This window comes from Vigna angularis, chromosome 5 (assembly GCF_016808095.1).
Source record: "Vigna angularis cultivar LongXiaoDou No.4 chromosome 5, ASM1680809v1, whole genome shotgun sequence".
NCBI lineage: Eukaryota > Viridiplantae > Streptophyta > Magnoliopsida > Fabales > Fabaceae > Vigna > Vigna angularis.
Genome location: NC_068974.1, coordinates 23,880,373 through 23,896,463, shown reverse-complemented (window position 1 = coordinate 23,896,463; position 16,091 = coordinate 23,880,373). Strand labels below are relative to the sequence as shown.

Genomic DNA, 16,091 nt, shown 5'->3' with positions numbered 1-16,091 from the left:
CTATCTTAGGCTGCTTAGACGAAATTTTCGCCTACCCTCCACGACCAATGTAATGTTCAATAAAAGAAATAAATTTTTATGTCTAACACAAATTATATATAAATTGTTAAGGTTAAAATAATCAAACATATGTTAATTTGTTATTTAATATTCATCCGAGGGCCATCCAATATTAAATTGAAAAGTAACTTTTGTTGTTAAGGAATCCACTGTGAAATGAACTTTTAAAGTTTCAAAAATAGTTCTAACACTTTCACCTTTTTTTTTATTTGCGTAAAATCTTCATCAAAGTGTACGAGAGTGACAATTTCATAAATAAGTTTTTCAACCTATTGCACTCTTTTGTGCTTCTTTGGACTCAACCACACTTAGCTCTTAGTTTATTTTGATCACAATTATTAAGAAACACATGCAACACATAAAATAAACCATCCTCAAGCAATATGTGACGTTTTAAATATTAATCATATAATATCCCCTATCACTATTCAATTTGTGACACCTATTTTACTTTATGAAACTACTAGCATGTATGATATTCTATAGAAAAGGAAATAACACCAAGAAATCAAACAAACTTAAGCACCACAAGAACCAATCCCTTCATGTTTACAAACTAAACTGCAACAAAATATTCAAAAAAGATGAAGTCAATCATTAACCTAGCTACAACATTTTTCAGCATCCAAAGTACACCTGGACATTTAAAATATCACAATACCTCTATGAATAACTCATCATCATTCCACACACAGTTTGAATCAGAGACCAAACAAAGTACCAAACACAAAAGTAAGATGCAATCAAAGCAATCAAAATTTTATAACCAGCTTCTAATCATCAATCTGCTTAGAAGAATTCTTCTCTTGCCCTCCATGACCAATGTAGTATTCAATAGAAGAAATAAATTGTTACGGTTAAAATAATCTAACACAAATTATATATAAATTGTTATGGTTAAAATAATCAAACATATGTTATTTACTATTTAATCTTCACCCTAGGGCCAACAAATATTAAATTGAAAAGTAACTTTTGTTGTGAAGGAATTCGATGTGAAGGGAACTTTCGAAGTTTCAAAAATAGTTCTAGCACTTTCACCTTTCTTTTTTGGTTTATTACCCAATTTTGTCCCCAGTTTGGTTCGGAAATCTCAATTTAGTCCCTCTATATAAAAGTAATTGTAATGGATCCTTACTTGTAATTATGTGAGTCAAATTAGTCCCTTCCGTTAAATATAGGCAAACGGAGTTAATGGACTGATGATGTGGCAGTAGTCACTCATTAGGTGTCAACACGTAATTGAGACTGTGCTTACGTGGTGTTAGGGCACCTGATTTTAAAATTGGGTTTTAATTAGAAATTGGAGAGGTTTGGACGTGCGATGAAGACGAACCCCTCCCTGGGATGTCGGTGTCGGAGAGAGCAGACGGGATCGGAGAAGCAGTGGCAAGGTGGATTGAGTCACGAAAGAGGAGGAGGAGGAGAGGGGAGGCTTCCCAACGGATGAGAGGTGGGAGGGGAGTGGTGATGTGGAAAGAACCCGGCGCAGGTGGGGGCGGCGAGGAGGAAGAGGGTTGTTTTGTGTGGGCGTCGGCGGTGAGGGAGGAGATGAAGGAAGTGGCGGGGGAGGGGTAGGAGAAATAAATGGTTTTTGAAGAGGAGTCGTTGAGGGTGCTGTCTATTTTGGGGATTTGGTGCAGAGGGGTGGCGTGGAAGAGGGGAGGCTGGGAGGGTTGTGTGGAAGGAGGAGACAGAGGAGGAGGAAGAGGAGCTCTTCGGAAGCGGGCGTGGCCGGTTGGGGCTGGGGTTGGGGTTGGGCCTGGGCCGAGGAGCGAAATGACGTTTTTGAACTTGGAAACTGTGAGGTCGGCGACGGCCTTGCAGTCGATAGCTATTTGATTGGAGGAGTTGTATTGTTGGGGAGTCTGAGAGAGGATTCTGATGAGCTTCTCCACGCTCTCAAAACCGGAGGCTGCTTCCTGGACGGCATTTTCCTCTGCTTTGGTGGTGAAAGTGGTGGTTCTGTAGCCTGTCATGAGCTCCACGGCCATAGTTGAGGCCACTAAACCATGGGAGAACAGGAATTAAGAGAGAAGGTAGTGGTTGACAAAGTGAAAGAAAATAATAGGAGAAGGAGGGTGGGGAATGGTTAAGGTTATTGTTATGGTCAAAATAGGTGCTATAGATTCGGCTGCTTTGGTCCACTAGGTGACTGGACTGTCACGTTACCCTGTTTCTGTCAAATGTTGCTGCCATCCCATGCCAATTACCAATTACCAATAACAATCAAACGCTCTATCCAAACGGAGGGCTTTTTGCGGTAGACAGAAGGAGAGTGTGTCGGTCTCGCACGCGAAGAAGAGAAGGCAGCGGCGCCGCGGTCGGCAGTGGTTCCGGTGGGGCCTGAGGTCGAAACGACGCGGTATCGGTGGTGGCTCCGACCGGTGGGAGGGGAGCGTAGGCGAAACCATGGCCTGGTGTTTGTTTGTCCATGAGAAAGTGGAGGTTTCTGTTTTGTGTTGAAGAAGAGGAGATGAATTAGAGACGCTGTTGTGAATCTGGAAGAAGGAAGAAACCTGGTTTCTGATCTAAGAGGGAGTTGCCACGCAGACAATTGCATTTTGACACCTAACCACTAACTACTGCCACATCATCAGTCCATTAACTCCGTTTGCCTATATTTAACGGAAGGGACTAATTTGACTCACATAATTACAAGTAAGGATCCATTACAATTACTTTTATATAGAGGGACTAAATTGAGATTTCCGAACCAAACTGGGGACAAAATTGGGTATTAAACCTTCTTTTTTTTATTTACGTAAAGTCTTCATCAAACTGCATGACAGTGACAATTTCATAAACAAGTTTTTCAACCTATTTCACTCTTTTATCCTTTTTTGGACTCAAGCACACTTAGCTCTTAATTTATTTTGATCATAATTATTAAGAAACACATGCCACATATAAAATAAACCACCCTCAAGTAATATTTTTGACATTTTAAAAAGTAATTATATATATCCCATATCCACTATTCAATTTGTGACACTTATTTTACATTATGTAACCACTAGAATATATGATATTCTATAGAAAAGGAAATAACACCAAGAAATACGAGAAACTTAAGCACTAGAAGAATCAATCCCTCCATGCTTGCAAACTAAACTACAACCAAATATTCAAAACACAGGAAGTCAATCATTAACTTCGCTACAACATTTTTTAGCATCCAAAGTATAGGTGAACATTTGAAATATCAGAATACCTCTATGAATAACTCACGATCATTCGAGACACAGTTTGCATCGGAGACCAAACAAAGTACTAAACACAAAAGTAAGATCCAATCAATGCAATTAAAATTTTATAACCAATTCCAATCATCAATCTGCTTAAACGAATTCTTCTGTTAACCTCCATAACCGGTGTAGTGTTCAATAGAAGAAATAAATTGTTACGGTTAAAATAATCTAACACAAATTATATATAAACTGTTACGGTTAAAATAATCAATCATATGTTAATTCACTATTTAATCTTCATCCTAGGGTCAATCAATATTAAATTTAAAAGTAACTTTTGTTGTGAAGGAATCCAATGTGAATTGAACTTTTGAAGTTTCAAAAATAGTTCTAGCACTTTCACCTTTCTTTTTTAATTTGTGTAAAATCTTCATCAAAGTGCATGACGGTGTCAATTTCGTAAACAAGTTTTTCAACCTATTTCACTCTTTTGTGCTTCTTTGGACTCACGCACACTTAGCTCTTATTTATTTTGATCACAATTATTAAGAAACACATGCCACACGTAAAATAGACCATCCTTAAGCAATATTTGTGACATTTTAAATAGTAATTTTATAATATCCCCTATCCATTATTCAATTCATGACACCTATTTTACTTTATGTAACCACTAGCATGTATGACATTCTTTAGAAAAGGAATAACACTAGGAAATCAATTAAACTTAAGCATCACAAGAATCAATCCCTCCATTTTTGCAAACTAAACTGCAGCAAAATATTCAAAACACAGGAAGTCAATCATTAACCTCCCTACAATGTTTTTCAACTTCCAAAGTACACATGGACATTTGAAATATTGCAATACCTCTATGAATAACTCACGATCATGTGACACACAGTTTGCATCAGAGACCAAACAAAGTACTAAACACAAAAGTAAGATGCAATCAAAGCAATCAAAGTTTTATAACCATCTTATAATCATCAATCTGCTTAGACGAATTCTTCTCCTACCTTCCATGACCAATGTAGTGTTCAATAGAAGAAATTTATTGTTCGGTTAAACTAATCTAACACAAAATATATATAAATTGTTACGGTTAAAATAATCAAACATAAGTTGTTTCTTTATTTAACCTTCGTGCTAGAGCCAACCAATATTAAATTGCAAAGTAACTTTTGTTATGAACAAATCCCATGTGAAATGAACTTTTAAAGTTTCAGATATAGTTCTAGGGCTTTCAACTTTTTCTTTTTATTTGCGTAAATCTTCGTCAAAATACATGACGATGTCAATTTTATGAAGAAGTTTTTCATTGTATTTCACTCTTTTGGTACTTCTTTCGACTCAAGCTTTCTTTCTTTCCATTTGCAATGATGTTTTTATTTTATAACTTGATTGTCCATAAAGTTCTATTTTTAGCTTAATTCTGATTTTATAATATTCACAAAAGCTATTTTACCTCAAAAGAATTTTATAGTAATAAGTATTGGTCATCATTTCATAATCGTGAATATTCTAGTCAAAACTTCAAATATTCATAAATTTTCTACAGACTCCGAATGAGATTTGTTTAGGGTTTATGTCTTTCAAAAAAATTTCTTCATTTTTAGTTTTAAACGCACACCAATGATTGTTGGTTTGTCGTTGGCGTCATCGACGTTGAACATGACACTAATGTGTTCGTGGTCGCAGGGGTCACCCAGGTTACCACAGCTGGCTCCTATAGTTGAAGTTTATGTACAAAACCCAGATTTTACTCGTGTAATCGTTTACCAGCCAGTTGTAATCGATTACAAGTATGTTTTTTTCTGCACAAGTTTCAAGACTTCACCTAAGTTGGTCATTTTATAGACTTTGTTTCTTTACTCCATGATGGGGTGCCCAAAAAGGACTTCAGAGCCTTTGTTCACACTTAAACACCAAAATAAAGTGAAAACTATTAGACTTAAGTAAGAAAGTTACAAATTTTGACCATGGTCACCCAGGTTACCATAGTTGGCTCCTACAGTTGAAGATTATGTACAAAACCCAGATTTTACTCGTGTAATCGTTTACCAGCCAATTGTAATCGATTACAAGTATGTTTTTTTCTGCACAAGTTTCAGGACTTCACCTAAGTTGGTCATTTCACAGACTTTGTTTCTTTCCTCCATGATGGGGTGCCCAAACATGCCTTCACAGCCTCTATTCACACTTAAACACCAAAATCAAGTGAAAACTATTGGACTTACGTAAGAAAGTTATAAATTTTGACCATGGTCACCCAGGTTACCATAGTTGGCTCCTACAGTTGAAGATTATGTACAAAACCCAGATTTTACTCGTGTAATCGTTTACCAGCCAATTGTAATCGATTACAAGTATGTTTTTTTCTGCACAAGTTTCAGGACTTCACCTAAGTTGGTCATTTCACAGACTTTGTTTCTTTCCTCCATGATGGGGTGCCCAAACATGCCTTCACAACCTCTATTCACACCTGAACACCAAAATCAAGTGAAAACCATTGGACTTATGTAAGAAAATTACAAATTTTGACCATGGTCACCCAAGTTACAACAGCTGGCTCCTATAGTTGAAATTTTTGTACAAAACCCATATTTTACTCTTGTAATCATTTATCAGCCAGTTGTAATCGATTACCAGTGTGTTTTTTGCATCCACAAGTTTCAGGAGTTCACTTAAGTTGGTAAATCATTGGATTAATTTAAAAGACTTATTAATATTGCGCGTTCCTTTGTCATCAAAACACACACAACGTAAATAAAATGACATTGCACATAAAGTAATCATGAAAGCTATCATCTTATTTCAATAACAATCTGTACATATATATAATTGTTTGTTACAATATGTACATATAAGAATCTTATTGGAAAAAATCCATCTTCCTCTAAATACAAACAAAATCTCTACAAATGGAACCATTCCTAGAACAATCCATGTTCCGCTAGCGCTTCCATTCTTCTAATGTTCTTGTTGTCGAGGATCCACTCCCATACATATTTCTTTTTAATTCCAAGCAACTCCTCCTGAAACCAAAATTTTGCACTTTAGAAATTAACACAATCATCAAATATTTCTAACAATCATAATGATATTTACATTCGTATATTGAGGCATGCTTTTCCCATTGTATTTGTCCTTTACATCCCAAATTTCCATTGCTTTTAACATTATAACTCCACAATCATGTCTGAAACAATACAACCACAACATATAACAGTTCTCACAACCTACATTAATGACAACACCAAATATTTAAAGACAATGGTTATAACAACTTACAAGTTTGAATGGAATGTGATATTTGCTTGTTCAATAGACAAAGGTCCAATAGTCCCTTCTGGTCTATTGTACAAGATGCAAAAAATCGTGCAAGATTTTCAGCCTACCAAATAAGAACTACAATAACAAGTTAAACAATACAACATTAAATGACAACAACCATTTTTTTTTAAACATAAATTGTGTAATCATACAACAACGTTGTCAATCCTTTTTCGGTCTCTGATACCCTTCCCCAATGAGTCAATCACAAATATTTGTAATGTGCTAAGTTTCACTGAATAACACCACTAATGATCATCATGGACAAATGACATAAACAACTACAAACAAAGAAAACCAAATGTCAATACATGAACAAAAAAAATTGGGCAAACATTGTCCGTACAAATTAAACCTAACTCACAAAGTCAGTTGTGGCAATGTCTCCAAGTCCAAAATGATCAGAACGCAAATAGGAGTTGCAATTATGAAGAGTAAACACATGACGATTCTGTGGACGTCACCTATAATCAGTAAGAATATGCTGATGTGGACAATTTCAAATTCATCAATCCACAATGCCTTACACATAATTTCAAATATATGAAACCATCTACTCCCGTACAAGTACGATCATCGTAGGTGGAAACCACAACCACAACAATTCAGGGTGAACAACCAGAAATAACATTTATATCAAAGTTGTTAAGTCTTTATCATAATTCTATCACATCCAACAATAACCAATACTTAATAAGACTACAACAACCATCATCACACCCCTAAACCGTCCCCATAACCGGAATATGTATTGTTAAAATAGAATGACTCAATTTCTCACACCAAGAGGTGGGTGAATTGGTGAAACTTAAAAACAATGGCTTTTTAAAATCTTTTTCGCAAAAGGTGATGCCTTTAAAGCTTTCTTGAAACGCAAGGAAAAAGACTTTCTAATGCAGCGGAATTAAGTCGAATAAGTACAGAGTAAAGTCGATTAAACGTAAAAGAGTAGGGATCAGAGAATTCAAACACTGCATTTTTATACTGGTTCGGCCAACCTGCCTACATCCAGTGTCTTTGCAACCACGGGAAGCAAATGCACTATCATGATCAAGGTTTCTACAACAAGGCTTTTATAGAGACCTCACGTCAAAAATATAAAACACCTCTCTAACCCTCTAATCAAAATATAGACAGTACAATAACAAGACCAGCAACAAGAATTCCTTCTTCTGCTATCTAAACCCTTTGAGAAACCCCTCAAATTTAAGAACGCGGCACGCTCTTCTTCCTGTAATCACAACAGGGAACACAACCCAATCTTCAGCAGATTGTAGAACCTGATCTTGAAGTAGACACCCAAATGTGTAGATAGATCAGACTTTGAGTGCACAACAACCTTGCTCTTCAAGAAATCTCAAGGAGATGATCACCATGGTCACTTCTTGATTCTTGGAGCTTTTTCACACTTTCTGTAAGCAAGCACTTTCTGCAAAAGATATCAAAATCGTTAGATTCACAAAAGTTCTTACAGAAATCAAATTTTCGTCAATTTATAGAAAATCACAACTCTGACGCATTTTAATCGACTAAGCTACTAATACAGTTGAATATAACAAATCAGTTATAGCAGTTAGCAACAATCAATGTAATTAATTGAATTAGAAATTAATGTAGTCGAATCTCATTTAATGCTTGGTCAACCAAAATAAAAATATGACTGTTAGATAGTTATGTCAAGCATTAACAGAATTTCAAAACAATAACAGACTTAGTCGAATGCAACTCGCATGTAGTCGACTATGTAACACTGTAAAACATAGTTTTGAAAAACTTTCTCTTTGAAAACTCTCACAGCACACTTTGAAAATAGTTTGTGCAAGACACGAGTTTTAATCGACTCACCCCATAATGAAGTCGACTTAAAACTGTTGTTTTGCCACACAATTAAAGTTCATCAAAAGTGCTTGTGGTTTTTCTTTTCCAAAAACATGTGTCATGCATTCATAGATAAAATCACATATATAACAAAATGAAATGCAAGATCAACACAGTAACAACACACTCATGTTCTCATATAAAAGCATATAACATGTAAGCATAGAACATGTAACACATAGTACACATGTGTTATTAATTATGCGTTGTCATCATCAAAAACTCATATATTACTAAGATTGTGGGTTCAGCTAAACTTGTGCTCCCCCTATCAACAATCTCCCCCTTTTTTTATGATGCACAACCATGATTAATAATCAACCATGTTGCACAACTCAAAACAAATTATCAATCAATAACCAAATCAGCATAATTCTCCCCCTTTGGGCATTAGCAAAAAAGGTAAGCACAGTGGTATTGATATGCCGATAATCAAGCACAAAGAGGTGCATCATATATCAATCAGAAACAAATAATGATGCTCCCCCTGTCAAAGATATTCACATGATTTAATCATATCTCCCCCTTAAATGAAGGCATGTGAAACATCTCAAGAAATATGCAATGCTCCCCCTGACATTATGCATGTTTTAATCTCAAAACACAGATGCGCAATGCAGTGTAACAGTATTTAACAAAGCATATAACAACATATATCAACAATGTATCATATCATAAATATTGGAGCAACAATGATACAGTTTCATCCATCAAAAACAATTGAATCTCTTAATCATCTCAAGACATGTATAATTGATACGCTGTCGTTGAAGCTATCAAATTAATACTACTTTTGAAGACAACTTCAGTATTGCCAAGTTAGTAGGCAAGAAAGTAGATGGGGTTAAAGTAACCCTAAGTCGTCTCCTAATGAATACGGAACTGCTTTTCAATATTTGAATCTTATGAATGCAATGCAATGCTTAAGAATGAAAGTGATAAATTATGCTAATGGAATCAATGTTTGAAGAATGTTTGAAAAACAAAGAGGAAACTTAAAAGCAATTATGAAGAAATAGGCTAATTCCACTATTTTTCCAAAATAGATTCATCATCGGTTATTCACATATCATTGTTCAATTGATTACTATTTAAGTTTCAAATTAATTAAAGTACATTCTTAATTAATTTAAGGGCGATCATGCAGTAAATCAAAGTAAATTCTCAATCAAATGCAAGACCTTTTTAGATTATTCACAATGAATTCAACCAAAGTACATTCTCAATCAAATTCTATTGTGTTTAATCATGCATATTCTTAAATCTCATAACCAAATTAAAAGCTAATCAATTAAAGTAAATTCTCAATTGATTATAGTTGAAATTATTACCACCAACCAAAGTACATTCTCAATTGATAGTAAAAACCCATTTAATCATATGAAAGTTCCTAAATTTAATCAAAGTAAATTCTTGATTAAACCTAAAAACTCTTGAACTCATATAATCAATATGCATGTAGATTCAAACAAATTATGATGCAAAAATCATTTCTTTTAATATGATTGAAAGATGAAAGACATAGAGAAAGAACAACTTAAATCAATAATGAAAAGAAACAATTGCATTAACTCAACTTAACCTTAGAATCCATAATGAAATTACAGTGGAATAGCCCTAGATGTTTAGCCCTCCATGAATGGATTAGAATACATGATGAAAGAAAAGTGAGAGGAGTGGTGGATGAATGAAGTATGTTTTCTGCCTCCCCTAGGTCTCTTTATAGTTGATAAAATCTTTTATCTTATATCTTCCAAATAACTAAAAGATTTAGATAACTACAACACTATTCGGAAGATATTTTCTGTTGATATTCCCAAATTAAATTAATTCAACGACTGAATTTTATCTTTTACCCTTTCTGAATTTTCCAAAATTGTAGAACAGCCCCTGATAATTCCAATATTTACACTTTAATCCCTTTGTTTCTTTTCAAAATTGTCGGAAAGCCCTTCAATTGACCAACCTTGACCAGATTTAAATAGTATTGACCAGCTTTGACTCAAGATGACGTGCCAATGACATGTCGCCACGTGTCTGCTCCTTCCCCACCAAAAATTAGGATTTGCCAGATCGGGGAAAAAGGGAAAAAGCTTGTGCATTCTTGCCCCTACACCGGAAGCTATGGAGAGGATGGAGGCCCGCAACTGCTCGGCCTATGGAGGCGCTGCCATTGCTATCACGGTGGCTCGAATCATTGCAGGATTTTGCAGGTGTGCGTCGTGATGAGGAGATGGTGATAGCGTGATGCTCCTCTATTGAGTCGCGATTCGCGATTTGAGCTCGCCATATTGGCGATTTGGTTTTCTGTTCTTCTCTGGGTTTCCCTTTGCAGGTCCGGTGATGGTGGATGGAGAAGATGAACGATGGTGCGTTAGCGTTGGCGGTGCAATGGTGGTCGAGGCGAGACGTGGTGGTGGCACGATTTCTGTGGAGATGCGAAGGAGGAGTCGTGACTTACTTGCGCGAGGAAGATGGTAATGTGCGTTGATGGAGGAGCGGCCGCCATGGCTGAGGCGCTGCGATGGTTGCTGTGCGACTTTGATGGCTGGTGATGGTGGCGGCCTGATGCTGGGGTTTGGTGGTTGTCCGGTGATGGCGCGATTTCACGGTGGTGACATTGGCTAGATTAGGGAATTATGGTTTCTGTGGAGAAGGTAAAGCTGACGTGGCAGGGCTCCTGATGTGGCACTCTGTCATTGGGTAAATGATGAATGCAAGGATCACTGACGTGGCAGCATCTGGGTGGTTTGATTTGTTAGTGGTGGACTGCCATGTGGCACCATCTTAGACAATCTGACTTAGGAATGGCAGAAGGGGTGTATATAGGGAACTTAGGGGGTGTAGGAGAAAAGACTTACTGTTTCAACTTGGTTAAGAAAAGAGAGGTGCATGTAGGGAAATTTGGGAGGTGTAAGGGTTAAGACTATCTGTTTAGCCTATCTATACATTATTTTCTAAATAAAACCTGATTTTGGGACTTAATTTTGCAATTTGGACCAACAAAGCTTTAATTTCAGCTGTACAAATAAATATTAGAAGATCCAAGAATAATTTATGCGTTAAAACTCACTTTTTAAGCCTCTTTAATTCTCAAACCCAACAATATCAATCATCACAAATTCACTTTAAATCAATCATTTAAGCACATGAATCTCATCAAAAATTCAAATTTTAAAGTATAAATATAGGTATAAATATGCACTCATCACACCTCACACTTATCCTTTTGCATTCCTGAGCAAAATTCATTAATTTCAAGACTTTGTTCTGGGTCATTTTATTCTATACTTGCATTTGAATCAAAAGAATGAATAACACCGGACATAGATCAATTATCCACACATCACTTTGTCATGGACGAAAATAAAATTTACGGATAATAATAATTATTTAATTAAATAAATAATTTATTAAAAATTCTAAATTCATAAACAAAAATAAAAAAAATAAAATAAAATTATATACATATTAAATAATATATAAAAATTAAAAAAAAAACAATTTCAAAAAAAATTAACAAACATAAAAAAATTCAAAATATGCTCCAAAAATATATTACATTTATTTAACATTTAAACCTAACATAAAAATTAAAATTTTACAAACAAAAATAAATATTGTTAAAAAAAATACTAACGTAATAAACAAAAAACACAAAACCAGAAAAAATAACCCTAAAGCGCAACTCCATGTGCGGCGATAAACAACCGCAGATCCAAGTGCGGTTAGCCTCAACCGTAGATCCAACTGCGGACCACCCACATCCACACTTCCAAGTGCACCGGCGATGCAACTCTGAAACCCAACCGTAGATCCAACTGCGGTTACCATCAGTCGCGGATCCAACTGCGGCACCACCCTCATCCGCACTTCCAAGTGCGGTGGTCATTAACCGCAATTCCAAGTGCGGTTATGCCTGCAACTCCTCCCAATTCCAATGTCCATCCCAAATCAAGCAGAAAACCATGCTCAAGCACAGATCAACCAGAAATCAAGCACAAACATATATTTTATCATACAACAAAGCATTTTATCCCACACCCACATATACTATAGTTGTAAGGAAATTAAAAAAACTAACCTTGACCCCAGAAAAAGCTTAATGTACATGAAAGGTGTGAGAAGAAGATACTTTGCTACATAGCTCACCACGACACCAACACGAAACAGTGAACAAATGAGGGAGGAGGGGGTAGGAAGAGCACTCACCATGTTAAAAAGAAATGGTGAAAAAGGAGGGAGGAGGGGAGGAGGGGAAGAGTGCCAGAGAGGAGAAAAAAGAAAGAGTCTAGAGGGGGTGTAGGGTTTTAAATGTAAGATGTGACAGAAGAAATTTTGAATTTTATTACTGGATGGGTTAACTTTTTTATAAAACCAAAATATTTTCACTGACACTGACAAGAGTACAGTTAGAATTACAAAAGAATTAAGAGGTGCAGGGTGAACTTAGTGAGGTATAGGTAGAAGCGTTCATCATTTGATGCAAACGTAATTGATTGATGATTATAATTTTATGTCAACTAAAAGTGTCAATCATTATTTTATTGACAGCCTATGTTTTAAACTAATTATATTAGTAAGAAAAACATTTGCCACATAATTCATACATTTAAGCTTATTATATATGAAAAAAACTTTAAGTTTTCTTCACACTTTTTTTTTACTCTTTTATCATGATGAAAGTTAACATAGGTGAAAATTAATAACATTTTTCACTTTCTTTTATAAATCAAACAAGGGAAATATTTTTCTTTGGCAATTTTTTTTTGTCATAATCACTTTTCACTTTACATTTTTTTCTTTAGAGGAATGAAACTAATTAAGAGGAACTAAAACAAACTTTTTCAAATTTTTGGAATAAAAATCGTTTAAGTTAAAGATAATAAAGATTAAAAGTCTAAAAATTAAAATAATTTCGGGGAGCAAATCCCTACCGTCCTATAACTGTGGTCAGCTGATAACGATTGAAATACCGTTATTTTTATACTTAATTTTGATGCTAAAAACACCCTTTATGACTTAGAAACTAGCTTGAAATCATGTTTTTGCTTCAGTTGAGAGAATAAGAGAGTTGAAGGTGAACTTATTGATTTTATGCTTGGTTTTCCTTGATTTGGCAGGAATAAATATGAATTGGATGAAGGAATCTGAAGTAGTAAGGAGTTGAACTCAGAAGAAGTGGAAGAAAGACTCAAAAGAAGAATCGTAGCCACCGCTGAGCGCCAGCCTCGTTGTGGAGTTCTCTGTTAAACCCCTAGGCGTCAACGCTGAGCGTTATTCTTGAGTGTCGCACCTACCGCTGAGCGGTAATCCAGCGCTGAACACCATTTTCGTGGGCCTGGGCTAGTTTCTGCTATGTTTTTATGAACTATATATTGATTTGCCCGACTCAGAGAGGGTATCTTTTGACAGAAAGAGGCGCAGAAACACTCTCTTCACCCCTCGGAGGCGGATTTTGGATGCGGAAGCTCCAATCTACAACTTTTAGGGTTTTATCTTTCATTCTTTTCATTATTTTCATCTAGTTTCACCATGTCCATAGTGAACTTGTTGGGGGGAGGATCGACACACACATAGAACTCCACACATGATAAGATATTGTCCGCTTTGGGCCAAGCCCTCACGGGTTTGCTTTTGGTACCACTCCAAAAGGCCTCTTATCATTGGAGATATCTATTTGTATATAAACCCTTGACCAGTCCTTATTTCACTCAATGTGGGACTTTGTTTGCACTTCAACAGAACTAAACCTCCATTGTTGTTAGGGAAACGATGTAATCATTTGAAACTCTCATGTATTGAATTGATTCTTTATAATATATGCTCTACTTCATTAATTGTTAGGGTTTTTCCTCTACATTCTATGCATGCTTTGTTTAACTCATTCAATTGCATGATCATTGATTTTGTCGATATGGACACATACAGAAAAATATAGACTTGGGGAAATTCTCTCGGGAGCAATATTACCTAGACATATGGATAGGAGGACCGATTATCTTTAAGCTTCTGTGCGAATGTAATGCATGATCAATTGCTAGGGAGAAAAGACATTGTAGACTAGTAATTAGGAGTAGGCTCTCTTCACCTAGAAGTCGGGTTTAGGGTAATTTAGAAAGTGGCATTAATATTAATGAAAGAGTAGAATTCGTAAATACATGAGAGTGGATAAGATAAACCATAAACCCCAACAACATAACTCATTCATATATCATCCACCTGCGTATTTTCTTGGTCAATTGATCAACCTTTGCATGCATGTTTATTTTCTGTCTTGCATTTTAAACACTGATTTTCGTTTGTCAAGTCTTAAATAATCAACAAATCACATGATTGTCTAGGCCAATGAGTCTCTAGGAAAAACAATACTCGATCTTACCATTTATATTACTTGATACGATTCGATACACTTACCGGAGTCTTAACATCAGCCACAACATAATTAAATCCTGAATTTGCTCGGCGCAAATTGGACGAAACCAAAAGCAGGAAGAAAGCTATTATAAGTTGTTGCTTCTGATAAACATAAACACAAACAAATTTGGCCATTATGAGTAGCAGCGTGTTGAATAACAAAGACTACGTGTTCATCATTCACTCAACCTTGTTATTTATTTCATCACTATTTATTAATTGATTACCTTTTCATTATTGCAATTTATAATAAACATTACCTTTCATCATCGATTTGATGCCATTTCATTACCATTTTCCCATTCACAATTTGTGTGTTGTTTGGCTAATTGAGTTTCGATGGTCTGATTTCGTATTTTTCCATATTATTTAGTGGATATCTCATTCATTCTATATACAAAAGGTAACCAACTCAATTGAATTTTTCTAAAATAATAGAGTTAATCTGAAATTTTATATATATATATATATATATATATATATATATATATATATATTATGTAGGGTCAATAGTCTTTTTTCAATGAATTGTTATCCACCTCCTACTTTTAAATTCAATTCTTGTTCGTTATTATTGATTTGTAACATTTGTTAAAGATCCTTCTATAGCAAAATTAGTTAGTTTTGAAAAGTGTCATAATTTCATAATTAATGAATATCAATAATGAAACATTTAACTTGTATTTATATTAGGATTAACCTAATTATAGCTTAAATATGACTAATTATGATTAAATCTTTAATTAGGATGATTTTCTAGGTTAATCTACTTTATCTTGATCGTTCAGTTATTATTACACTAAAATCCTTCTAATCGTCTCGATCATTGTGAGGAATTTAAGCTTTTCGTCTCGATGATTGTGAGAAATTTAAGCTTTGTTAACTAGAATTGATTATCTGACTACCAATTGACCATTATATATATATGAAAAAAAACACATAATTAATGATTTTAGCAGAAATATCACTGAAGTGATTTCTTTACATGTATTAATACCAAACCACTTGATACTATGATATGATTACACATAACTAACAACTAAATATGCATGTCTTATATTAGATATCTAAAAAATGATAAGTAGTATAAAAATCTTTAATAACATTTTAATGAATCAATCCTAACAAATATTCATTTTGGTTCGACGTAAATCTTGAGCGATATTCATTTGTCTTCTATTAAGCTTTAAGGATGGAAAAGTTGGTCAC

The 16,091-nt window shown here is 35.0% G+C and overlaps 1 protein-coding gene across 1 annotated transcript; it reads right to left on the bottom strand.

Annotated features, from left to right (window-relative positions):
• Positions 1-1,339: 1,339 nt before the first annotated feature.
• On the bottom strand, positions 1,340-2,131 carry LOC108339310 (WRKY transcription factor WRKY51). Its single transcript, XM_017576448.2, is given in 2 exon segments — positions 1,340-1,522; positions 1,524-2,131. Coding segments are annotated over 2 exon segments (714 nt in total). The 5' UTR covers positions 2,055-2,131.
• Positions 2,132-16,091: the final 13,960 nt, after the last annotated feature.